At 38.4% G+C, this 26,618-nt stretch overlaps 3 protein-coding genes across 6 annotated transcripts in view; 2 read left to right on the top strand and 1 right to left on the bottom strand.

Annotated features, from left to right (window-relative positions):
• LOC132095640 (collagen alpha-2(IV) chain-like) overlaps window positions 1-7,423 on the top strand; it is a 97,774-nt gene extending 90,351 nt beyond the window's left edge. Inside the window, exons 32-48 of the mRNA XM_059500776.1 lie at window positions 196-339; window positions 693-824; window positions 1,059-1,240; window positions 1,349-1,412; window positions 1,525-1,599; window positions 1,701-1,808; window positions 1,906-2,013; window positions 2,223-2,294; window positions 2,467-2,592; window positions 2,689-2,805; window positions 3,088-3,249; window positions 3,454-3,552; window positions 3,902-4,048; window positions 4,145-4,261; window positions 4,465-4,656; window positions 4,969-5,255; window positions 5,332-7,423. Coding sequence (XP_059356759.1) covers window positions 196-339; window positions 693-824; window positions 1,059-1,240; window positions 1,349-1,412; window positions 1,525-1,599; window positions 1,701-1,808; window positions 1,906-2,013; window positions 2,223-2,294; window positions 2,467-2,592; window positions 2,689-2,805; window positions 3,088-3,249; window positions 3,454-3,552; window positions 3,902-4,048; window positions 4,145-4,261; window positions 4,465-4,656; window positions 4,969-5,255; window positions 5,332-5,586 — 2,387 coding nt within the window. The 3' untranslated portion in view covers window positions 5,587-7,423. The remainder of the gene's footprint in view (window positions 1-195; window positions 340-692; window positions 825-1,058; window positions 1,241-1,348; window positions 1,413-1,524; window positions 1,600-1,700; window positions 1,809-1,905; window positions 2,014-2,222; window positions 2,295-2,466; window positions 2,593-2,688; window positions 2,806-3,087; window positions 3,250-3,453; window positions 3,553-3,901; window positions 4,049-4,144; window positions 4,262-4,464; window positions 4,657-4,968; window positions 5,256-5,331) is intronic.
• A 1,194-nt stretch (window positions 7,424-8,617) lies between these two features.
• Window positions 8,618-16,065, bottom strand: LOC132094673 (ras-related protein Rab-20-like). Its single transcript, XM_059499335.1, has 2 exons — window positions 15,600-16,065; window positions 8,618-9,372 (listed from the first exon to the last, which is right to left on the bottom strand). Exons 1-2 carry the CDS (start codon window positions 15,787-15,789, stop codon window positions 8,825-8,827), a joined length of 738 nt encoding a protein of 245 aa, XP_059355318.1. The 5' UTR covers window positions 15,790-16,065; the 3' UTR covers window positions 8,618-8,824.
• A 713-nt stretch (window positions 16,066-16,778) lies between these two features.
• On the top strand, window positions 16,779-25,162 carry LOC132094977 (ATP-dependent (S)-NAD(P)H-hydrate dehydratase-like). Of its 4 annotated transcripts, none has more exons than XM_059499683.1 (11): window positions 16,779-16,974; window positions 18,393-18,842; window positions 20,171-20,309; window positions 20,730-20,775; window positions 21,205-21,293; window positions 21,496-21,604; window positions 22,115-22,165; window positions 22,433-22,537; window positions 24,497-24,617; window positions 24,708-24,828; window positions 24,911-25,162. In XM_059499683.1, the coding sequence occupies exons 1-11, from the start codon at window positions 16,914-16,916 to the stop codon at window positions 25,059-25,061; spliced, it is 1,443 nt and encodes a 480-aa protein (XP_059355666.1). In that variant the 5' UTR covers window positions 16,779-16,913; the 3' UTR covers window positions 25,062-25,162. The 4 variants fall into 4 exon arrangements, with proteins under 4 accessions (XP_059355666.1, XP_059355667.1, XP_059355665.1 ...); XM_059499682.1 differs by lacking the exon at window positions 16,779-16,974 and adding an exon at window positions 17,573-18,272 and having other exon boundaries at window positions 18,393-18,812; XM_059499681.1 differs by lacking the exon at window positions 16,779-16,974 and adding an exon at window positions 17,573-18,272.
• The last annotated feature ends 1,456 nt before the right edge of the window (window positions 25,163-26,618 follow it).

Below are 26,618 nucleotides of genomic sequence, written 5' to 3'. Positions count from 1 at the left end.
ACAGTTTTGAAAGTGCCTGTTTCTGTCCTAAAGAAGGGGTGTCCCAATACTTTTATATAGTAGTGTATATTGTTTACTTTATATTGCAATATAGTAGTGTATAGTTATTGAGCAATATTTTGATCATTGATGGTGCTTAAAATGAATATTATATATGGAATTAATCGAGTGCCGCAATGTTTCTTAATAAAAAAGGTTCCAAAGGTGGTCAGGGCATGATGGGTTTCCCTGGAATGCCTGGTGAGCATGGTCTGAAGGGCTTTTCGGGAAAGAAAGGAACAACAGGTGATCCAGGACAACAAGGGGTTAAAGGACTTCCTGGCACTCCAGGTCAAAAAGGTGAATAAGGAGCATGATTCTCTATGTGTCTACATCATACACAATAATAATCTAATGTTGCCATGGTCATATCATACATTTGCTTTCCCCACATATAAAATGTACTTATAAGATCTACTTATAAAGTTCCATAATTTAGTTTTGCATTACCATTTTGCTGTACAGTAGTGCTGCACAATACTTAGATTACACTGAAAGTCTTTGCAACTTGTATTTAGGAGCTTGCACTAGGGAGCAACTTTTGTGTTGATTCCTTGTGCGATTAAGTATTTTATATAGTAACTGTCATTATAGTCTTTTACTTATTGTATACTTGGTGGGTTTTGAATGTCTTGTCAATGCTTGTTCTGAAGGTGACAGAGGGTTGGTGGGGCCTCCAGGTGAAAAGCCAATCATACATATAACACCGGCTATGAAAGTGGACATGAAGGGAGCTAAAGGTGACCATGGAAAAATGGGAGATTCTGGCTTCACTGGTGCCAGAGGTAACTACACTCATACTGATTTACTACTCAAGGGAACAAAGAATAGCATATTTCATATCAACTGCAGAAGTAATAAGAGCTCTGAATGTTAATCAGAATTTGTTCATATGGCGATTATTTAAATTTCTGCATATGGTCAGTGTGGAATCACAAGAATGTTTTTAATGGTAATAGAACAAAATGATTCCTTTCAGACATACACCTATATCTTTTCTTTCAACTTGTTTTGGCCAGGTACAAAAGGTCTTCCAGGTGTTCCAGGAATGGAGGGTAAAGATGGACATCCGGGTAAGCCCAGTTATGTAAAAGGTACTACAGGTTTTCCCGGAGCAGAAGGATCTCAAGGGCAAAAGGGAATGCCAGGGCATAAAGGAATGTCTGGAATTGAAGGTTTTCCTGGAATGCCTGGACTCAGGGTATGACAATGAGCTCCCTCTGAAAACCATTTATGATATAAAACATTGCATAGGATGTTTTGAATGCTGTGCTTTTAGTCATTGTGGCCCATTGTGTTTCAATCGCAGGGTGATAAAGGCAAGCCTGGTGCTTATGGACAGACTGGAGGATCTGGAATCAAGGGGATAAAAGGTGCTCATAAATAAACTTCTGAAAAACGCACCATGCAATTCTGAATGTATGACTTTCTCATACTCTTTAAATAAACTGCCACAAAGGTTTATGTAAGAATCTTTTATTTAAGGTGAATTTGGTCCTACCATCAGTCTTCCAGGATCAACAGGACTGAGAGGCGAAACTGGCTTTCCTGGACCTTTTGGTAAGAAATGTCTATATTCTATAGCGCAAACAGTATAATGATATTTTAATGTCCCTAATGAGTTTGACTTCTTTAATGAGTTTTTAATGTACATTGCTTAGGTGAGAAGGGGCTCATAGGTAACACTGGAGACAGAGGAGGTCCTGGTTTTGATGGCATTGAAGGGATGAAAGGCTATCCAGGAGAACCTGGAAAACTTGGACTACCAGGTACAAGAGTCTTGACCATTATTCTTTGTTTTTAACAATTTCATTGTTTATGAAATGGTTTAAACTGGATAATTTAATTTTTTTTTTTTTTTATCAGGCTCTGATGGCCTACAAGGTTTCCAGGGAACCCAGGGTCAGAAGGGCTGGCCTGGCGTGCCTGGACAGGCAGGAACCACTGGAATCCAAGGCCACCCAGGACAAAAAGGTCTATAGTACTAATTGTCATATTTAATGAAATAGCACCATACCAATGCAGATTTGCCTTGTGTGTAAATTTTAAATAATCTTTTGCTGTAAAGATGCTTTAAAAACGTCGTGCATTGTAAATGTTCATTGTCTAGTCACTTGACTTGCAAAACATTAAAAAAGATGTTTGATCGCTATATAATGTTGCCTGGCTTATATTTCCTGTAGGATTCCCTGGTCTTAAAGGCATTTTTGGATTGGATGGCTTAAAAGGTCAAAAGGGTATCAAGGGTGTTGCAGGTACCTCTAGAGCACAGGACTGCTCATATTATACACATTTTTGTCTTCACTTATAAATAATAATTGTTAATTGTTGTTGTTATTATTGTTATTATACCATGTATATGTAGAATTTACATTGTTGATATGTTGGTATGCAATGACAGCTTTGGTATGTTTCGTACCCTGCAAGGTTCTGATAACTGGGGTCCTTCTGGTGAGCCAGGAGCAAAAGGAGAGAGAGGAGAGACCGGCATCCCCAGCACAGAGCCTGGTGTCCCCGGAGAGTGGGGATCCAAGGGTTTCATTGGAGATCCAGGTAGCTCAAAATGCTAAATCTCATATTCTGAAACTGGAGATTGTTTATTTAATGCAGCTATGCATCAGTTCTACACTGACACTGCTGTGTTTACAGGTAATAAGGGTGAATCTGGGCATCCTGGTGTACCAGGGCCTCAGGGTCAACAAGGATTCTCTGATATAAAAGGATCGCAAGGCGACTCTGGCTTTCCAGGCCCAAAAGGACTTCCAGGTGAAGGGCTAGTTCCTATATATTTACAATAAACACTAGTAATAAGTACTAGAGACAGTATAAGGAGGAGGAGGTGGAGGTGGAATACTTGAGTGGATTTTGGCTCTCATTTATTGACAACCATTTGAAATAATATTTAGCAGGTTGAACAGTGACTGAAGTAAATATATAGTGCCACTTTGCCTCGCAAGAAATAGCTTATTTCTGAATCAACAAGCTTTCTTGAAAATGAATTCTGAGAATGTTCCATTCTGTCTGAAACCCGTTGCTGTTATCATTTAGGTTACCCTGGTATCAGAGGGATCCCAGGTGACCCTTCTCCATTTGGAGCAAAAGGAGAGATTGGAAATGCAGGCGATTTTGGATTGACTGGAGAAAAAGGAGTCCAGGGGGACACAGGACAAATAGGACCATCAGGGGAACCTGGAGTGTCTGGTAGAAAAGGTAGATTATGAAATATGATCTCATTGCATTGGCGAAATCAAAATGTAAGACCAGTAGTCATTATGTCAAGACAGTTACACCATGCACTTTCTCACCTTCTCACATGAAATCACATTAGTTGAGCAACGTTAAGTCTTTGTTCCAGTATGAGCCTTATTTGAAAAATACATGTAATGAGGTAAAAATGCTTTGTTTCATTTCAAGGTGAAAGTGGAGACCCAGGAATGATGGGATTCCCAGGAAGGCATGGTTTTGAAGGCAATAGGGGCCCTGTTGGACCTAAAGGAGATACCGGACCCCCAGGTGAGTTGAAATGATTTGTTGGCATAACCCTTTTAACCTCAAATACAACATATCTTTATATTTAAAATCTGAAGTGTGTGTAATTGTGTAATTTTATATCCCAGCTTAATATAGAAAAATAACTATTTTTCATTCAAATATTTAATTTTTCCGGACCATTTTTTTAAAGAGTAACAGTGCTTGACCAGTAGATCTAAATGTGTTGGCTGCAATGGGATCTGGATCTAGATTTTATATTTAACATTTAGCATGTCTTATTAATTCAGATCAGATTTGATGTCAGAAACATCTGTTGCAATGTCCGAAATGATTTTGCACTTCATCCATTCTCTCTACCTTGTTGCTTCAGGTTTTCCTGGCTCACCTGGTGCTAAAGGACTTCCACCAGTTCCACAGAAACTACCAGGTGAGAGAGGACCACCTGGCCCAATGGGTATTCAAGGACCAGAGGGACGGAGTGGAAACCTAGGTCCTGCTGGACCTCCTGGTGATCCAGGTAGGAGAAATAAAAGCCTAAATTTTAAACAAATATATCCATGAATATTGCTGTGCTCCAGAATCATTGTGTAAATGTTTTTTTATCTGTCTACAGGGTTTTTGGGTCCAAAGGGTGAAAAAGGCATGCCAGGTGTCCCTGGAATACCAGGAAATCCAGGCTTCCGTGGAGAAACTGGACAAATGGGTCACCCTGGTCTACAAGGGGAGGAAGGTAAATGGTGTGTTTGTATAAGGAGGATGAGGATTCTGGGATTCTGGGCTAGATATGTGGATTAAGGATTGTAGATGACTGGTCACCAATGAAATGTGGTCCTTTCATTTTTAAATCATTTCTGCAACTGGCAATTTAAATGAGAATTTGGTGGCTGGCATCTAAATAGGTTTCTTCGCTCACTAGTTCATCTTAATTGGTAGGGACGCGAGGGGGCCCTGGTTTACCTGGTCCAAATGGAATGCCTGGACGCAGTGTCAATGTTGGCTACCTGCTGGTGAAGCACAGTCAGTCTGAGCAGATCCCCATGTGCCCTGTGGGCATGTCCAAGTTATGGGACGGTTACAGTCTTCTGTACTTCGAGGGACAGGAGAAGGCCCACAACCAAGATCTTGGTAAGTGCAGTTGGCAAAGTAATAAAATCAATCACAAGAGGTACAGTTATTGCATGTCTGACACCACCATTATTTGCATAAATTTAGATCCAGAATCTGAATGTTGAATTTCCGAACACTGTTCACTGTATCTTATTGAATTGAACATGTGTTATCTACAGTGTTGCAAAAGTTACTCGCCAGAAGTAACCCATTACAGATACTCATTTCTTAAAATGGAATCACATTACTTTGTCAAAAGAAAAACAAATCAAAATAATGTTTTTACTTTTCGTTACATTTTCCAAAACTCCTTCATGTTTTGTCATTCAGGTCTAGCCGGGTCATGTCTCCCCCGATTTAACACCATGCCCTTCCTGTACTGCAATCCTGGAGACGTGTGCTACTATGCCAGCCGCAATGACAAATCCTATTGGCTGTCCACCACCGCACCAATTCCCATGATGCCCGTAGAGGAGTCTGAAATAAAACCATACATCAGCCGCTGCTCGGTGTGTGAAGCTCCATCTGTGGCCATCGCCATACACAGTCAAGATATAACAATCCCACAGTGCCCAGCAGGCTGGAGAAGTCTCTGGATTGGCTACTCCTTCCTTATGGTAGGACTTCATTTCTAAAATTTTACACCTCCATGTTTTTAGCAGTCCTCTAACTCATTATGTCCCTCCCTCGCAGCACACGGCAGCTGGAGATGAAGGTGGCGGTCAGTCTTTGGTGTCTCCAGGCTCCTGTCTAGAAAATTTCCGCACCACTCCCTTCATCGAGTGTAACGGGGCCAAGGGTACGTGCCACTACTTCGCCAACAAGCAAAGTTTCTGGTTGACATCTATCGAGCAGACCTTCCAGAGTTCCCCTTCCTCTGAGACACTGAAAGCCGGTCAGCTCTTGGCACGCATCAGCCGCTGCCAAGTGTGTATGAAGAACCTGTGAGCTGTAACCTGTGAACAACTTTGACACTATTGCAGCGAAGCAGCATTGTCCTTAACACCAGCAGAACGAGCCATGCCAATACTTCATTCCAAACGTCAACCGGATGGCAACGTCACAAGTGAAATTACTTCATGTATTTAATGTATCACATATGACGGCCTCAGATTCCCAATTCAACACTACTGTGTGCCTTATGACTGAAGATATGTTCATGTGCAGAGCCAGAGATGCATTAAAGTATAGCTATTTACTTTTATATATATGAAATGGTGCTTAATTTCTAACTTATTACCTCAGCATTATCAGACCTAAGTTAATATTACCAAAAAAATACAGCTGAACCAAAGAAGCCCATGGTTTTGCACTTCTCCACCCTTTTGTGTTATGAGCAGCACTTTGTAAATGGCAGGGTTGGGAATCAAGAACCGTTTCTTATTCAAAACAAGTTCCTTTTTTTCTTTTTTAAAGGCAGTATCTATTTACACTAAATGCATATAGCAGACTTTGTATTTACTCTCAGAACACTTAGAAAATCTCTTCTTCCCAGCTAACAAGGTTCTCTCAAAGTTATGAAAACCACTCTTCTAGTAACATTGTTTTTTGGTTTCTGCACTTCGTGATTAGTTCTGTTAATGATTCTGGATCGTCTGCATTCACCATAATAAAATATCCCAAGCCGATCAGTGTTAATCTAGTTTTCTGACATCTGTGCATATAAATCAACTTTCTATTATTTGATGTGATTAAATACAAACACACACATGCACGATGCTTTGCAGACGTGGAGCATGACACATCTCATAAAAATGTAATTTGAAGCAGGACTGTTGGTTTAATAAATATAACAAAGATTTACAAAGACCGCAAAATAGAATCTTGTTCTGAAAGGACCTCATCATTTGACAACAGGGTTTCTGAGGATAGTGATTGCCATAAGAATTGGTTTCCAATCATTGTCCATTCTATCTTTAAAAATGACTAAAAGAATCGTTAACAGAACCACTGAGTTCTGAATCGTTTAATTCCACACGATTCTCATCCGTATAGAACAGCCATGACATCTATCAGGATCAACGGCACACTGATTAACTGTTTGGCTACTTTAAATACTGCTTTCTGTTAATATTTGAACTATTATATAAATATAATCTCACCAGACTTACACTAACACCATCTTCTGCTGCCTGTACATTATTTTTGCTTTTTGCTTTGTGTTTGTTTTTTTGATGTGCTATATCTGAACAGCTTAGAATCAAGTATTACCCACGTATTGTGTACTGTTGTCACCTGACACTATTACTATTAGGTGGAGACAAAGAGTAGGGTGTTCATTTGGTATTTTGTTTCATAAATGTCATAAACTCTTGAGACTTGAAGCTTTTAACTAGAGTTTTGTTCAGTCAGGAGGCTCTGGATTCTGGTTTGTTTGAGATGAACCCTCTCTTGGTTACCCCACTTGCACTGATTTTCTCTGAGGTTTACAGGACACATGTTCAGGTCATTAGAAGACTCAAGTTCAAATTTTCTCCCTATTTCACATGCTCAAGCAGGCTTAAACGTGGTCAAGCTATTTTGGACTTTGAGCAGCTTTGGCCATTTTCAGTGCACATTACACAAGTATTATTGTCCTGAAGCCCATAAACCACTAACCTGTCTTTGACACAATTAAAGAGAACCAAAAAAAAAGATTATAATTCAAAACACTTTTTGCATTGAAAACAAGTCACTGCTTTTTTTTATCGAATGTACTTTAAACGTAATTATGTGGAATATCTGAAGACATTGATTATGAATTGTAGTGTTGAATAAACGATACAATAAATGCTTTTGTTTGTCACATTTGTGTCATCTCTCATTTTAATGGTATATCTGAACAATATCTACTTTGTAAAAAGGTTGGGGTGCAGTCTTTTTTTTTCTTTCAGAAATTAATACTTTTACTCATCAAGGAAGCAGTAATTCAAATGTGATAGCAAAGACATGTATAATGTTCCAAAAGATTTATATTTTAAATCAATTATCTTCTTTTAATGAATTAAAAACAATCAGGTTTCACAAAAACACAACAATACTAAGCATATTAGCATATTTACGTATAAGCATAAAAATCAGCATATATGAATGATATCTGAAGGACCATGTGAAACTGTAGACTGGAATAATGATGCTGAAAATTCAGCTTTGATCTCGCAGGAATAAAATTATCTTTAAAGGGATAGTTCACCCAAAAATGAAAAGTCTGTCATTAATTATCACCCTCGTGACAGCAACAATATTACCGCAATAAACGCACAGAAATGAGGCAAGGATGTCAGAGTACCCCAGAACAAAATCAACGTAACGAGCATTGTTTACGTTCAGCATGTGTGCACCGTCTACTGTACGTAAACAGCGCTCATTACCTTAAATACGTTCTGAGGTACTCTCCAAAATGGCAGAAAACAGTCACTCTGGGAAAAAAAATTACTGAATAAATGTTATTATTTGCGCAAAAAAGTATTCTCATAGCTTCGTAGAATTACAGTTGAACCCCTAATGTCACATGGACTGTTTTACCGATGTCCTATGATTCTGTGTTGGTCGTGGTAATATCCTTGCTGGAGGGTCAGAGAGCTCTCGGATTTCATCAAAAATATCTTAATTTGTGTTCTGAAGATGAACTAATATTTTCAGGTTTATAACGACATGAGGGTCATTAATGACAGAATAATTGGGTTAACTATCCTTTTAAATATTTTAAAACGATTATTTTAAAATGCAATACTATTTGCATAACTACTTACAAAATGTTTAAAAATTTTTACAAATCCCAAAACTTTGTAGTGTACTTAATAAAGCTACTGCACACAAACCACAGATTAACCCATTTATTCCAAACTTTAGGAATTTTTAATTTTTAGTGAGGCAGTATAAGAAAATATTCATGTGATTTCCACAAAATATAATGTACAACAGATGTAAAAAATAAAAATAAAAGAAAAAAAAATTAATCAGAGATTTTTTTTTTTTTTTACAACATTAAAAGAAAAAAATCAGCTATTCTGCAAGATTATCAATTGCTTCTATCTTTTAATTCCCCCAAAAAGTTTTTAATACTGTTCTGGAGAAAAAACAAACAACAACAACAGATGTACATAGCAATAGTTTACATGAATTCTAGTTTTAGGTCCGATTTTGATCCATTCCTTCTTTGGCACGGATTGATAACAATTCTCACTTCTCCTATGTTTGTCCAGCTCTAGGCACAACATCCTGCTTTAGTCCTTTTTGCTTCCATTGGCATCTCCAGGTCCACAGTGGCGCTCTCTCCCTCGCTCCTTTTCTTCAGGATGGAGGGCAGAACCAGTTCAAAGAGGGTTTCAAACAAAGCGTCCACATTGTAACCCGTTTTAGCGCTTGTCTCAAAGCACATCTTCTCAGCGGGCAGACAAGCCTTCTCCTCCAGGCCTTTGTAGCGAAGCACGCGGCCGTACAGGGCCATGGCGTCCTCTCTGCTGACCTGTTTGTGCTGAAGCGGAGTGGCGGGAGGAGTTGGACATGTGACTACAGGCTGGGGTTCGTCTCCTTGCGCGCTCTCTGTGTCTGGTTCTTGAGCGTGAGTGTCGGTAAGGTCTGCTTTGTTACCCACAATGGCAAATATGCAGTCAGTGTTGGCAGTGTCGGTCAGGGACAGGAAGCGGTTTTCCAGCTCAACCAGGCTTTGCCAGTTGGTAACGTCATAGGTGAGGATAACTGCAGCTGCGCCACGGCAGTACATGGAGCCCAGGCCATGAAACTGCTCTCGACCTGAACATAACAGAAAACACAAGCAGGAGTGTAAAGCACAGTCATGCAGTACTGTACATCAGTGTAGATTTGGAGAACATGCACTTTATTTAAGCTCTGTTTGAACTGAATGCTTCTATATGAATTTTCTAAGACAAAATCATACAAAAGGTTTTTTTTTTTTTTTTCTTACAGTTCAGCCCTCATGCATGTTATCATGTCTGTCAAAAACTTAGGCTGGCTGTCAGCTGGAATATTAGAAATATAAACATCTACATTCACTCACGGGGCATCAGTCACTTCACTGAATACTTGCCAGCTAAAAAATAAAGACTGCTGAGGTTCAGAGAGTACACACATATCTTTGAAAATCCTCACTATCGGATGTTTTGACAGTTTGACTACATCATTGCTTTCTGAGAAAGAGATGAAAATGGTGGCCTGAGCGCCTTCAACATGTTGTGCGTCAAAGATGATAACACACCTAACACATAATGCACACAAGCATAAATTTGTTCTTTACTTGATGAACTGACAGGTGACTTTAACTTCTCTCAACTTCTCTTGTTTAAAAGATTAAGGCAGTTATCAAAGTTTAATGATTCGTTCCCATATAAAGTGGTAGCCAAAATAATTAGAACACATGAAAGATCTGAAAATATTGACCTTTTATTGCCTCCAAAAATTGATTTCAATTCAAAATGTTCATGAAACACACAGATGGTTGCTCTGAGCACAACAAATATCACATGAAGTGTCGTACTGTTTTTATGCACTTTAACTTTAATATTTGGTATGTCCACCTTTTGCAGCAATTACAGCACATCTCTCTGGGATAATGTCAATATATTTCCTGAGAACTTCAACACTAATGTTATCCCATGCCTTCTGCAACTCAAGCCTAAGGCTTTCTTTTGAATGTACAGTCGTGGCCAAAAGTTTTGGGAATTACATAAATATTGGAAATTGGAAAAGTTGCTGCTTAAGTTTTTATAATAGCAATTTGCATATACTCCAGAATGTTATGAAGAGTGATCAGATGAATTGCATAGTCCTTCTTTGCCATTAAAATTAACTTAATCCCAAAAAAACCTTTCCACTGCATTTCATTGCTGTCATTAAAGGACCTGCTGAGATCATTTCAGTAATCGTCTTGTTAACTCAGGTGAGAATGTAGACGAGCACAAGGCTGGAGATCATTATGTCAGGCTGATTGGGTTAGAATGGCAGACTTGACATGTTAAAAGGAGGGTGATGCTTGAAATCATTGTTCTTCCATTGTTAACCATGGTGACCTGCAAAGAAACGCGGGCAGCCATCATTACGTTGCATAAAAATAGCTTCACAGGCAAGGATATTGTGGCTACTAAGATTGCACCTAAATCAACAATTTATAGGATCATCAAGAACTTCAAGGAAACAGGTTCAATTCTTGTAAAGAAGGCTTCAGGGCGTCCAAGAAAGTCCAGCAAACGCCAGGATCATCTCCTAAAGAGGATTCAGCTGCGGGATCGGAGTGCCACCAGTGCAGAGCTTGCTCAGGAATGGCAGCAGGCAGGTGTGAGCGCATCTGCACGCACAGTGAGGCCAAGACTTTTGGAAGATGGCCTGGTGTCAAGAAGGGCAGCAAAGAAGCCACTTCTCTCCAAAAAAAAACATCAGGGACGGATTGATCTTCTGCAGAAAGTATAGTGAATGGACTGCTGAGGACTGGGGCAAAGTCATATTCTCCGATGAAGCCCCTTTCCGATTGTTTGGGGCATCTGGAAAAAGGCTTGTCCGGAGAAGAAAAGGTGAGCGCTACCATCAGTCCTGTGTCATGCCAACAGTAAAGCATCCTAAAACCATTCATGTGTGGGGTTGCTTCTCATCCAAGGGAGTGGGCTCACTCACATTTCTGCCCAAAAGCACAGCCATGAATAAAGAATGGTACCAAAACACCCTCCAACAGCAACTTCTTCCAACAATCCAACAACAGTTTAGTGAAGAACAATGCATTTTCCAACACGATGGAGCACCGTGCCATAAGGCAAAAGTGATAACTAAGTGGCTCGGGGACCAGAATGTTGAAATTTTGGGTCCATGGCCTGGAAACTCCCCAGATCTTAATCCCATTGAGATCTTGTGGTCAATCCTCAAGAGGCGGGTGGACAAACAAAAACCTACTAATTCTGACAAACTCCAAGAAGTGATTATGAAAGAATGGGTTGCTATCAGTCAGGATTTGGCCCAGAAGTTGATTGAGAGCATGCCCAGTCGAATTTCAGAGGTCCTGAAAAAGAAGCAACACTGCAAATACTGACTCTTTGCATAAATGTCATGTAATTGTCGATAAAAGCCTTTGAAACGTATGAAGTGCTTGTAATTATATTTCAGTACATCACAGATCAACTGAAACAAAGATCTAAAAGCAGTTTAGCAGCAAACTTTTTGAAACTAATATTTATGTAATTCTCAAAACTTTTGGCCACGACTGTACAATAGATCTGTCCAGTTTATTTTCCAACTCACCACAAATATGGGGTTTAGATCCGGATTATGAGGGGCTCAATCCATTATTTTCAGAATTCCAACACATTCCTTCCTTCACAGGCAATAGTTTTTTTTATTGGTATTGTATTGGCCAATTCAACAAAAACAACTGAAATCTCTTAAATACGCCAAGTGTATACACACACTAACAGTTTTCAGGATATTAGTTTCAGTTTGACTAAACGTGGTGTGCATACAGAGACTTGCCAAGAAACAATTATTAAACATTAACAAAAACTGCTGTACAATATTTTGTGTATTAAGGGTGCTTCAGTGAGAAAAGTTCAGTTTTACTGTACTTGTAACAGCCCTGCTGATGTTGATTCACTCAACAGAATTAAACACAAGTCACCTCTAAAGTAATTTCTAAGAGGCCAAGTCTACTTATTAAAGACAATACAGAGTTAAATAATGAAAACAAACCTTCTTTCACTTTCTCCTTTAAAAAGAAAGCCAAAGGTTTTTGGTCATGATACCGAGAGCTGTAACAGCAGAAATACAATAGTTCATTGTTGTAGAAATATGTAGTGGTCTTCAACTAGCTTGGCTTCTGCTGTCTGTGTCTGAAGGCTGAGAGAGAAACAAAGCTCTCTTCATTTGTGCCTCTTGCACTATAAAAATTAGTACTCATATAGGCCCATTTTAATTTTACAATACTTGCATATAATAAAAAAAAAAAAAATAAAAAAAAAAAAAAAGTTCAAGGAAACAAATTAAGGAATTCAGTTTACATTGCCCGCTGGCATTAAAATCTTCATTGTACATAAAAAATTTATGTAACTTTAGCAACTCACCCTTCCCAAGTGAAACTAAAAAGTGGTTTGTTTGAGACTTCCTGACGTCAGAAAGATACATACATTTCTCAGATGCTTTTATCCAAAGGTATTATAACATATCCAAGGCATACATTTTATCTTCCATGAATTCTCTGCGATTCAACCCCATTAACTTGCGTTGCTAGCAGCATGCTATACTGTCTGAGCTGCAGGAACAACAACAATAGCCACTCAGACATGGTGAGCTAATACAGAGGAAGTAAGCTTTACTATTATTACCCATCACTAGATGAACTAATGATAAGAATAAAATGGGTTAAAGTTCATGTAGCACCTGCAGATCCTTCAGAAGAATGCAAACATTACAAACTGACTAAACATCTCTGAACATTTCAGCATGATCTCAGTCTGAGTGCCATATTTGCTGCTTTTGACACTTTCAATCATCAGATCCTTCTGTCTGCCCTCTCATCACTGGGCATCACAGGGATTCCACTTTGCTGGTTTGAATCCTATCTCACTGCTAGGTCTTTCAGGGTGGCTTGGGGAGGGGAGGTATCCAGAGCACTGGGGTTCCTCAGGGATCAGTTCTTGGACCCCTCCTCTTCTCCATATACACAACATCACTGGGTCAAATCATACAGGCACATGGTTTCTCCAACCATTGCTATCCTGATGACACACAGCTCGATCTTTCATTTCAACCAAATAATCCAACAGTAGCTTCACAGATCTCAGGCTGTCTGGTTGACATCTCGGCAAGGATGAAAGAACATCACTTACAGCTAAACCTGGCAAAGACTAAGATTCTTGTCTTTCCTGCCACTCCAACTCTACTTACACTATAAATATCACTTGTCACTTGTTATATTCCAGCCATGACCTTGTTTTATAGAGAGACAGTTGAGAGCCTGTTGACCTATTGTATCTCATCCTGGTTCGGCAGTGGAGGAGAGACACAATCTTAGCCGGATTGTGAGAAAATTATTGGTGTCTCATTGCCACAGCTACAGGACATCTACACAGAGCACTGTGTACAGAGAGCTGGTGGCATCCTGAAAGACTGCACACATCCATTTTATGGACTGTTTACATTGATGCTGCAGCATAAAAACCAAAACAACTCGGCTGTTAAATCAGAGTTTGTGAATTTATAGTGGTTGTTATATATATATATATATTTACACAGAGTATTTTTAATAATTTTGCTAGAGTATTTATGTTTTAGTATTTCTAAATCATTTTTACTGAAATATCCATGTTTTTTTATAATGCGATGAACTGTGAGTTGTTGACGTGTGAAGCACAATTTCGTTTCTATACAACATATTGAAATGACAAATAAAGCATCAATCAATCAATATCACTTGTCACTCTATACCTCCCAATAATATGTCTTATTTTCATGCTTAGTTTTATGCTCAAAGCTCTGCAGTTTGTATTGTTTGGAACAAAACAATGCATGATTGAGAGATTTAAGAGAGGGATAAATAAATGTTGCTCAAAAGCTTTAAGTATCATATTTGATACATACATTATTATTTTCCTAAATAATTACGTACTGCATAATCAAGTAAACCAACATTTCTTCAGTCCAGAAAATCTTTAAAGATAAATAACACTATGAACGTTTACCAATATTCTAACATTATAAGATTCATTTGAGATTTCACAGCAAAAAGGCATGTTTACTATGACCCGAAGGGGGAATTTTAAGATTATACTAGTAATTTTATTGCTAAAAAACTATCAATCAGAGGACAGAAGGCATACAGAAGTTTTGATCATGTTGATAATTTAAAGGGGCCTTCGAAATTTTTTTCAAGTGGGCTTTGTAAGGTTAAAAGGCATAGTGTAACATGAAAATGAACTAACAAAAAATGAAGGGAATTTTGACATCTGATTCTCCTCATATGATGACACTGCATGCTCAGTACTTCTTTTCTAGGTAATTCAGGTTTTTTCACTAAACCCAAACAGGATCACATCTGAAATTGAAAATAAAAAGCTTCATAACATCTTAATTTAACTGTGAACATCCCTCCTAGACCACCACCCATGAGAACAACTGTGTGTGTGACCATTAAAACCTTCAGTTTCCACACACACACACACTCACCCGCCCACACAAACACACAGATTCAACACACACTCATCTGACTTGCACACAAGCATGTGACTTTTTGCCTGTAAAGAGACAGCAAACAGCTCTACATGAGGTCATTGGTCATCTGAACGGAATAACATTTCACAGGAAATGACTGAGAAAGGACACCCTTTTTACATTACACAGATAGATATAATATAATAATATAATATATTTCTACCTATCTGTAATATATACATTGCTATGTCCTGTGTCATTTAACTTTGGGTTATTATTATACAAGAGTCCAAAAGGCTTGTTAAATAATTGCCTTTAATGGGTGAAGTTTTCAAACATTGACCAAAAGCATTTATCTTCAGGTTTACTCATGTATATAAAAGGAATGTGAAATGCGCAGATTAAGTAAAACTTATATGACATCTTTTATATATTTAAAAATTCTGCATATTTTGAAGTAGGTCAAGTTGTGTGAACTTCAGCCATGACAGGGCCAGTTCTTAAATATCCCATCTGAATAAGGAACAGAAAGTGCTGACATTAACAAAATAACAAATAAATCAAAAATCATTGTGAGTTAGCGGTTTTAACTATAAATCTGATTGTTTTTTTATTTTTTTATAAAAGCTACAAATATGAAGCAGAGAATTTAGGAAAACACACAAAAATAATTATAAAACAGATATATTGTCACTTTTATCTGACATAGCCTGTAACATTGTTGATTTAGTTATAAGATCGGCTCACTTGATATTCTTTTTACATACAGCGTTTGAAAAACATACTGTAATAACCTGTCGTTGTATTTTGTGGTCTGTTGTACTAAAGTAGCCTACCTGCAGTGTCCCATATGGAAATGTTGTAGGGTCCCCACTGTTTAAGGAAGAACGCCCCTCCGACTGTGCTGATAGTGTCCTTAAACCTCCTCTCCGTGTATCTGTGGAGGAGAGAAGTCTTCCCCACGTTCATGTCCCCCAGAATGACGATTTTCACGTCGGGTTTCTTGGTCCTTGAGGCCTGAGACATGTCTCCAAACACATGCCACTCACGCAAACTCAACTCTTACATGCAAGATCGCCATATAAACAATCCAGCTAACTTATCGGTCTCCGCGCTTTGAAAGCATGCTCTTATTACCTCCAGTCTGACGATCACCGTACAAAGTTTGTCGAAATAAACCCCACTCGGGTGTTTTAGAAAATTAAATAGTAATTGTTCCCTAGTATATCTGGTAACGACGCCGATTTTCTAACTACAGAAGTTTCAAGTCGGGTTTAACACTAACAGTAGTGCTGTCCGATTCGTCAACGAATCATTATATGAATCATTTGAGTCAAATCTTTTCTGAATAGTTTAAGATTCGATCAGGAACTGAATCACTCCGAGCTACTTTTGAGCTAAAAACTAATATAACGTCGTTTTTTAAATGAACTGTATTATTGTTGAATGTAAATGTTATAGTTATGACTTTATTTATTTATTTATCTATCAATTGAATGATGACTGCAACTGGGACACGGTATGATACAATAAATATGCTTATTAATAAAAACGTACACTTTAAAAGGTTTATTTGAACATTTAGGAGTAAGTTGGGGTGTCAGAGATATAATATAATAACTTATAATAAATTATGATAATGACGTGTGACTGTAGAAATCACTATTTTGGATTTTGAAGTGAATTGTTCAAAAGGATCGCCTCGCGGAAATGAATCAGGCTTGTTATCAAACGGTGGTGGGCGGGGCAAATTTAACTTGCGCGCCAACGTCACAGGAAGTAAACAGTAAAGGCGGGGCTAAATAAATATCGCTGTTATTCCTTTTTAATGGCATTGTAACCGGTCTTCGTTACAGTGGGTACCATAGTTGTGTGTTTATTTCATGTCAAATATGGACTGAATTTTGCTTATGTCATCACGCATAAGCGACAAAGCAGAGCGTCAGCGGAAGTCTGATGAATATAGCGGGAGGACAGGACAGATCTACTGTGTGTGACTGATCGATTGAAGTCGTGTAACACAGATCTATAATCAGAATAAATCCTGAACTTTTTCCTGTTATCTGACTGGATACTGCAGCCAATCCCCAGCACAGAGCTCCACATCTCTCTCTCTCCTCCTGAGCAGTGCTTGTTTACCCGAGAACTTGATGAATCTTCTCAAACGTGCTGCCTTCATCTTCTCTGAACAGACACTGAGTCTGGCGCTTGGTAAGATCGGAGTTTATTAAACTAATGTAATGCATGGACTGAAATGTTCTCTTGTTGGAGTGATAACTGTAACCAGTCCAGTTTTGCAGCAGTGTTGCTGTGTGATGAAGGTAAATGCAGAGTCGAGTGGCACATGGTATGCACACAGTGGGGTACAGATTATCCCAAACTTCTTTAACTGAGTGCCTTTTTAATGTAACTAAAGTATAAGCGTAACATTTTGAGTGAATTCTTGTCGTTTGTGTAATCCAGTATGATTGGGGAACATTTAAAAGGTATTCACGTGTCTTGACATCATTGAGCAAGTTATATTTTTTCATTTAGGATTGTTTCGTCAGTATTAAACTGAATCGCACTTTAAACTGAATAAGTCACGGACCGCACTGTGTTTTGTAATTTATTTATCAGTTTTGTGATTTGACTCAAACTCTCAAGCGTAACTCTTATTTCCAAACACTGGGCGCGATAAGCTGAGCATACAAAGTGAAGAAGTTGTTTCCTAAATCTATTCTTGGAGATATTCTCAAAGCTTTTTGACTTTTTTTCTTCGCCGAGCCGTGAAGCGCACGGTTGTGGTGACGTAGTACACAACATCGCGGTGACGTTCTCTCTGTTGTTGGCGCGGTAAACACTGGCGAAGTTCTAAGCAGCTTTGCATAAAGCAGCCCTGGTCTGTTAATCTCGGCGATTCGGCGAGGCCTTTGTGGCTATGCGCTCGGAAACCGCGTGAAGCGTCGTCGAAACGAGGCCTAGCTCTCGCCGATTGATCGATGCGAAGCCGACTCGGATCGCTTCGACCATCATGTTAGTGAACGCAACGCGCGGTTTCCTGTGGTCGGACATGGAGACCCGAGCGCTGTTGAATATCTGGGGCGAGCACGACGTGCAGACGGCGCTGGACGGGAACTTTAGGAACAGCCACGTTTACCGAGACGTCGCGAACCGTTTGTGCGAACTGGGCTTCGATAGGACACCAGACCAATGCAGAATACGGGTTAAGAGCTTAAAGAGGCAGTATTTCCAAGCGAAGGAGGGATCCAGGAAAAATGGGCAGTACCACAAGATGTGCAAGTTCTACGACGAGATGGAGAGGATACTGAGCAACAGATCCTTATTAGAGAGGCAGGATATCGATAGTGTTGCGGTTGGGGGAGATGAAACGATGGATGAAGATGCTGAGAGTACTGAACTCTTGCAGGAGGCTCACATGGATGGCAGTGGTGAATGCTCCTTTATGGAGCACCCGGTCAAAACTGAGTACCCATCCTGCCCCATTCCAGTGACAGTGGGAGGCATGAGTATGTCAACAACTTCTGATCTGTCAGAAAGCAACAATCTGCCATCTTTAGCAATATCGGTCTGGTTTCCTGTATGTGTGTGTGTGTGCTTGTTAATATTCATGTGTTCTTCTCTCAAAGGTTCATTTCCAACCAAACAGAGCAGCCTGACCAAGACCAATCCGCCGGCGAGCTCGTCCAGCAGGCCACGGAGAAGCAAGAAGCGCTTCGCGAACATGTCGCTGGAGAAGCTGATGGAGAAGTTCCTGGAGCAGAGCATGGAAGCAGAAGACAACTTCTACAGACTCGAGCAGCAGCGTCTTCAGGCTGAGGATAAGCGCAGAGAGGAGGAGCATTCCAGAGAGCTGCAGATGCTACAGATGTTGGGCCAGATTTTTAATGGCATTCGCACACCCTCTACTGCACCGCAGGCCACTCCGCAGCCTTCATGTATCCCCCAGACTAACCCCACCGTACCCCTCACGCGCCCCACTTTTGGGAATCGTAACCATCCTCCTGCCTTGACCGAGTTTGCCAGCCGCAGCCAGCCAGCCGGCCCAGGTCTGCTCATGGAAGAGAGTGACGCTCAATGTTCGTGTAGAGTTGCCATTTATTTCGAACTACCATTTGTCACACATTCATAAAGTGGATATAAACACAATGTTTTACTGCTGAAGTCCCATGAAAAAAAAGCTCACCCAAATATGGAAATTCTGCTGTTATTATTATCATTATTTTGGTGGAACACAGAGATTTGAGCGAATTTTGAAGAAGGTATATTTTGGTCCTTGTACATTGGGTTCATTCGTTTTTTGATTTACATTTATGCATTGGGCAGACATTTTCATCCAAATGTTTCCAATCGCATTTCGAACAACTTTTAATTTTTACTAGCGCTTGGGAATCTCTGAGAATCAAACCCAGGACCTTGGCATTGCTGCTAGCACCACAATCTATAGGAAAGATTCTTTATTAAATATTTAAAGCAGAAAAATTAGATAAACTGCTTGACTATTAGATTTCAATATTTGTCCAGACATGACACGCCCCCTTTTCACTGATTGGTCAACCAATGATGAGTCTGAGGCATCAACAGAATAATAATCACACACTGCTATAGTTGTACAGATTTGTAAAGGGTTAATTGCAACTAGATTTTGTCTCTTTCTCTCATCAAAAGCTAAAAATGCTTTGACCTAATATTACCCGAACACTCAAGGTATTTATGTGCATTCGACCTCATCGCATAATGAAAGTCAGTTAAATTTTTAATAAATGAAATAATCTTAATATTACTTTAAAAAGGGAATGAACTCGATGTACACTAATCTATTTTCCATACAATGACAATGCTATATAAAGGCTCCAAAACCATAAAATTGGTCCATACAGCCATATATTGAAGTATTATAGCTTTATGTGGAATAAACTAATATTTTAGTCATTATTCAATGATAATCCTCCCTAGTGCTTAAGCTCTGAAATACAGTTTTCGTTCACATTCAGACTTCAAAATAGATATAGGATAAAAGATTGATTCTGTAAAAAGGGAAGTGAGAATTTGAATCTACAGCAAAGAGACAGATTCAAGCTCAAATGGGTTCAGAGGACTCCGATATAGAGCACAAGTTGTATGGGCTTATCATTCTTTTATGATAATTTTGGGCCATACGGATCTTCACAGATTGTCTAACTATGAACAGTTGGATGGAAAAGAACTGAAAGCAACAACAAAATTTGAATTGACATAAGTAAATTATGTGAAAATGACAGAATTTTCATTTTGGTTGAAACTGATTTTTTATTTTTTGCAAAGTACAAACCTTTTAAAATGACTAGTCTAATCCCAATGCATGGAACTGAAGTAAGTTGGTCTGGCTGTGATGAATTTAATTATTGTTACTATACTCTTGTCTCAGTCATAGAGCGCTCTTTCTCTCTGGGAATGGCAGCGGTGGACAATGTCATTCCTCTTGTAAGAAACACAATTCCTCCACTTACGTCCAAAAAACACAAGGGTCAGGACGGACGCATTGGAATCATTGGAGGATGTCAAGAGTAAGTGCTGCACAGATCTTTCTCAGGGCTATACACTTACTAAATGACTATGTAAGCATCTGTGGTGAAGCTTCAGTGGGCTCTGCACATGCATGGCAGACTAATCAGATTAAGCCTTTTTAAAAATGAGATATTTGGGGGAAATGATCAGACTTTATAGTACCGGTAGGTAGCCTTAACTACTATGTACTAACATTAAATGCTTAAGACAAAATTTTACAGTTTTTATATATTTCGTATTTTTTTTTAGCTATTATTAAATAAGTTTTACACCTCACTTGCTCGCTTTTTCACTTTTAACCACATACCTTCAAGGCATGCTATGCTCTTCCACAACAGTGTTTTTATAAATTGTTACTTTTTATTCTGTCTGTGTGTGAATTTGCTTGGTGAAACTTATATTTTTGCACTTCTTGTAAGGTACACAGGAGCACCTTTCTTTGCAGCTATCTCGGCTTTAAAAGTAGTAAGTATTCTGTTGAAAATTCAGTCCTTTTTTTTTTTCTCATCTGCATTTTGTCTTTTCATACTTTCGTGAGATACACAGAGTGAATAGTGAAGTGGATTTTAACTCCTATTAATCAAAGATCTTGAACAAAATATATTATGCAGCATTACTATTATGTTTTTAGCATTGGTAATAATAAGTAATGTTTCTTGAGCACCACATCAACATATTAAAATGATTGGATAAATGGTTAGTTTACCCCAAAATGAAAATTGTCATTAATTACTCGCCCTCATGTCGTTCTAAATCTGTAAGACCTTTGTTCATCTTCAAAACGCGAACTAAGATATTTTTGATGGAATCTGAGAGCTTTCTAACCCTCCGTAGACAGCAACCACTGCTATGTAATGTTCCAATTACCTTCTAGTCATCCTGTCTGTTTTCCAGGGAGCCGATCTGTCTCATGTGTTCTGCACCAAAGATGCAGCTCCAGTCATCAAGTCCTACAGTCCTGAACTCATCGTCCATCCAGTGCTGTAAGAAGGAACTCTCATTAGACAATCCTTAATTGCAAGTGAATTTTATCAAATATCTCTGGTGGGCAACAGAAGAGTTTCTGACAAGTAATTTTGTATGGATCTCCAGGGATATTTGATTCAGTCCTTTTTACCAGCTGAATCACGTTGGGTTTGTTGTCATGTCGAGAGAGATTTGAGCATGATGGTGCTGTTTCTCCAGAGACAGTCCCAATGCTGTGGAGGAGATGGAGAAATGGCTGCCCAGGCTTCACAGTCTGGTTGTGGGACCAGGTCTGGGGAGGGAGGAGATGCTTCTGAAGAATGCTAAGGCAAGAGAAATGATACCATACAAAAACTTCTTTAATAAAGTCAATAACCCCGCAGTTTCACAGACAAGGTTTTAGATTAGTCCCAGACTAAAGTGTAAGTCTGAGCTGTTTTGACTGAAAGAAACTTGCACAGACTGATCTTAAAATACATCAGTGCCTTTGTTTTGTCTCAAGATGCAAGTAAGTAATGTTTTTTCTAATTGAACTATGGCCTAATCCTGGTTTAGTCTAAGCCCTGTCTGTGGAACCAGGCCAATATGAAACACAAATGGCATTAATATATTATCTTTTAAAAAAGGTTAATTCCATCTGATTCCCTTTCATAGTACCAACTATTTTATTGACTTGATTTTCAAAAACGTGGAAAAGAATTATGCGTGTCTAAATTAAGAATATTTTTTATTTTTTTGGTCAAATGCATTTCTAAAGAGCTCAGTAATATTGTGTATTTTCATATCTTTGTTTCTGTGGGTTTAAATGAATTAACGTTCGGCTTATGCTTTGTTTTAGGAGATTATTGAGAGGTCAAAGCTCAGAGGAATTCCAATCATCATCGATGCTGTAAGTACTGTTTTCACTGACACTTTTGATGTTGCTGAACAATGTGTTTTCTTACTGAGCCAATAGATGTAGTGTACAGATGTAGAACTGGGTCAGAGCTCAGAACTGGCTTTTTATATTATATAGTATTAGTGATTTGTTGCATAATGTCTGGAATGATGTAAAAGCATGATCTTGAACCAACACCTTCAGTTTTTCTGAATTAGCAGGCTAGGAATTTGTTGGATAGAATACTCACTTAGTGTATGTATACACTGCACATTACAGGATGGGCTTTGGTTAGTCGCAAAAGAACCCTCAGTCATTCAAGGATATCAGAGAGGAATCCTCACACCCAACTTTATGGAGTTTACCCGTCTGTACGAGGCCATGGTGAGTTTTGAATCTATTAATATCCTCTATGTCTAATGTAGCCGATCCTTTTGTTTGTAATATCTAAGGCTCTTTTTACATCTGGCATTGTCATTCATCTCATCTTATCAGACTATACAATAGAGATCGACCGATATGGGTTTTTCTATAGCCGATGCCGATGTTTAGAGGTCAGGGTCAGCCGATGGCCAATATGTGCTGCCGATTTTTAGGGCCGATATCTTGAATTTTTCCTACTACGCTTCCTACGCTACTAAGGTGCTTTAGTAAGGTGCAGATCTAATGAACCTAAGGAACAGCTCCTGAGCACCACCTTAACCAGAATAACAATATGTACTCAATGGATTATACGTTTTACAAGTCATTACTAGCATTTCTAAAGATGTGTTATTACAGTTTCAGCGGAGGGTTCTTATCACTCTAGTAACCCTGTAGAACTGGGCCTGTTTCACTGTTATGCTCTTTCTACACCAGAGGGGTTCAAACCTGTTTCTGGAGGACCAATGTCCTGCAGAGTTTAACTTTAGCCAGCTCCAACAGCTGGAAGTTCTTAGTGAGTCTGAAAACCTTGATTAACTGGTTCAGGTGTGTTTAATTGGGGTTGGAGCTAAACACTGCAGGGACACTGGCCCTTTAAGAACAGATTTGGACACCCCTGTTCTAGACCACTGGTTCTCATCCAGGGACTGGTGGCCACTAGGGCGCCTCAGCAAAGTTCCAGGGAGCCCTAAATAAGTCTTAAAGTCAGGGTTGTTAAGGGTTAGAACATTTCTGATTTGCATGGGAAGTTAAGATGGAGAATTTTGGAAATTGTACAAGTCGGAATTTCCAGGAATTAAAGAGAATGAATCTTACAAACTGTATAATACACGAACAGAAATATAAAATGTCAGTTGGTGCACATGGTATTGTTCTGTAGAATAAGATTAGAAAAAATCTTGTAAAAAAAACACTAATGAAATGCCATGCACAGATAATTAAATAGTTACCTGGAATAGTAAAAAAATACTCTACAATTGTTGCTGGACAAATTAAGAAAACTAGGCTAGGTATACAGAGTAACACTCCACATTTAAGCATACTAAATCAAACTAACCTACAACTGCGTCCCAAATGATGCACTATGCACTTATACACTTTGTGCTTATGCACTGTTATCAACCATGTAGTGTATGAATTATTTAAGGTGTTTGTCATTAATAATCGGAGTCTGATAGCCCCTTCCCCTTCGCTACGTAATAAAAGCAGTGACATTTCAGTGCATAAAGTGTCCAGCAATCCACACTTAAGTGGTTAAGTGCATCATCCGGGTGTGTAAAGTGCACTTTTGTGTTTTTTTTTAATTTTCAGTATGAACACACAACTTGAACACACAACTTGCACTATTTATACTACAGAACATCATAGAATAGTGCATAAGTAAAGGATTTGGGACACACCTTACTTTCTTGTATGAGAAACAGAAAACTGGCTAGCATTACATTTGAGCTAGGTTTAGCATATGTCATTTTCTGGCTAGCTAGCTGCTGTATAAACACATTTTGATTTAGAATTTGTTAGTTGAACTTTAATAGATCAAATATATTTACCCTAGTACTATCATCAAAACATACTTGACCGCTCTGATGCAGACGGTTTGACTTCAGTAGTCCTGCTGTAGTCTGCAGATTCTAGAAATAATTTGTGCATGTGAGGAATGTGCAGAGTAGAAATTCAACAGAATTTGCATTAAATCTGGTAGTTTTAAACAAAGCTATGCTGCATTTTTTCGTTGTTGTAAGATTAGTTCCCTAACCTGCAATTTTGCCGTTTCCAGATTATTTCCATGAATTCCTATATATTCCTGTTCATTTCCATAAATACCCGATGATTCGCTTAAACAATAAAAACAAAAAAAACTTCATAGACACCCAATACATACAATTTCTGTATACATGCTAAATCAAACTTTGATTTCAGCATCATGAACCTCTGGACAGCACGGACCACAAGAGAAGTGCTCAGCAGCTCAGCATCGTCATGGGCCACCTTACCTTGGTTTTGAAGGGGGAGGAGGACATTATTACTGACGGAAAGAACAGTTAGTGATGTTCTTCACACGTTCAGACTTCATGAGGTTCCAGTGCACCGTGTTCTGTCTCTAACATGTTGCTTGTCTTCCTGCTCTCAGTGCTGAGCTGTAGTCAAGAGGGCAGTGGACGGCGCTGTGGAGGACAGGGAGATCTGCTCTCCGGTTCATTAGGAGTCTTCGCCCACTGGGCGTTCAGCTCACCTCCAGATGCAATTAAAGGGTAAGCGGCTCCATAATCAGTAGTTATTTGATGCTTCATTGCACATCACTTTCAGTTTAATAATAAATGTTGCTTTTTCCAGCATGAATCCCTCGCTGGTGGCTGCATTCGGTGCTACGTCTCTGACAAGGCAGTGTAATCGCCAGGCCTTCCACAAACACAGCAGATCCACCAGCACCTCTGACATGATCCAGGAGATAAGCAGCGCTTTCAAGAAGCTGTTTGAAAGCTAAACTACATGTGTGTCCATTCTTTTTCATGGTCATTATTAAGACTAAAGGTGTGCGTCACAATGCTACTCCTATTAAATAAAAGTGAAGTACATTGTTGAGCACCTTTTTTCCTTTTTATTTTGAAGTGCCTCTTTGTAGTTTCTACTTCTCCACCTTCATGTGTGTGGTGGCCCTCTCTAAACGTCATACCTTATTTTAACATCTGTGTCTTTAGATGTGTGTGTTATGTTTGTGAGTGTTTAGATTTGTATCTGGTAACCCACCAAGAGATAACACTGTCCCTTTATGAATGAATTGCTGTCTTAACTACGGTACTAGCTGCAATTTATTTATTGGTCTGCTTGAAAATGTTCACTTTCAAGTATTCAAACAAATGCTCTACCTTTATAGTGGATGTTCTCCTTACATTAAGCTGTCTAACACCTTATTTTCTGTCATTTTTTGTCAGTAACTCACAATCCCTATTTAGTATGTGGGACAAATTACAACTTTTAGATATAGTTTGCTATCCTACGTATTAAACTAACATGAACATTTTATTTAAAACTGTTTCTGTTTTGTATTATTCACTCTGTGTAAATATTTTTTTTTATTAAATTTACTTTAAATATTTGTTACTTTAAATATTGGATTGTTACTGTAATATTATTAAATTTTAGAAGTAGTTACATAACCATTGTTGACACCGAGACATGAGAAATATGTCTATAGAAAGCTTGTCTACTTTTAAATGAACTAATTCAAATCGAAAATGAATATTCTCTGATTATGTTATCCGTATTAAAACTAAAGCGAGGTACGGTCTTTCCCGTATTTGAGCTCATTATATGCAGTCACCTGCGCAAACTCCTTCATCTACATACAACCATTGATAAAAAATTAAAAATCAAGATTCGTCTAATTTTCATCTTTTTGAAAGAATTCCTGCTGTGAGGAATTTACCTCAGAAGAACAGTGCGATCTGACATGGCTTTATTCAGCAGTGAACATAATTTATGTAATTTATTCTTACCTACATTAGTTAACGTCATTTTATGCTATTATACGGATTTTACTAGTTGGGCTTTTCTTGAACATCTTGCCAAACTGAAATGTATCGTTTAACTTAAACTTATTTTATTTATTTTTTGGATGTTATTCAGAGTATTTCTATTTGCTAGCCAAATTATAAAAAAAAATAAGTATTACAGTTGTTTTAAAGCTAAAAGGCTAAACTATTCTATGTCTGACTCAAATTTAAAGAATAAAGAGTTTAATTTCTATTAAGGTTTATAGAAATTTTTAAATGTATTTTTAAAAAGTTACTTTTCAGACTGAGTAATTAGTAATTTAAATGCAAGATTGATGATTTAATTAATAATCCTAATTATGTTTTGTAAGTAACTTACCCAGCACTGCACACAACTAATAATAGCTGTATTTCCAACTGATTTTAATGATTTAATTTTAGATTATTCGTCTACTACTGTATATATATATATATATATATATATATATATATTTTTTTTTTTTTTTTTTTTACTGTAATATCATTACTTACATTTTGTTAGTAAGTAG

This window comes from Carassius carassius, chromosome 19 (genome assembly GCF_963082965.1).
Source record: "Carassius carassius chromosome 19, fCarCar2.1, whole genome shotgun sequence".
NCBI lineage: Eukaryota > Metazoa > Chordata > Actinopteri > Cypriniformes > Cyprinidae > Carassius > Carassius carassius.
Note: the sequence above shows the minus strand (reverse complement) of the source record. Positions and strands in the feature narration are given on the sequence as shown.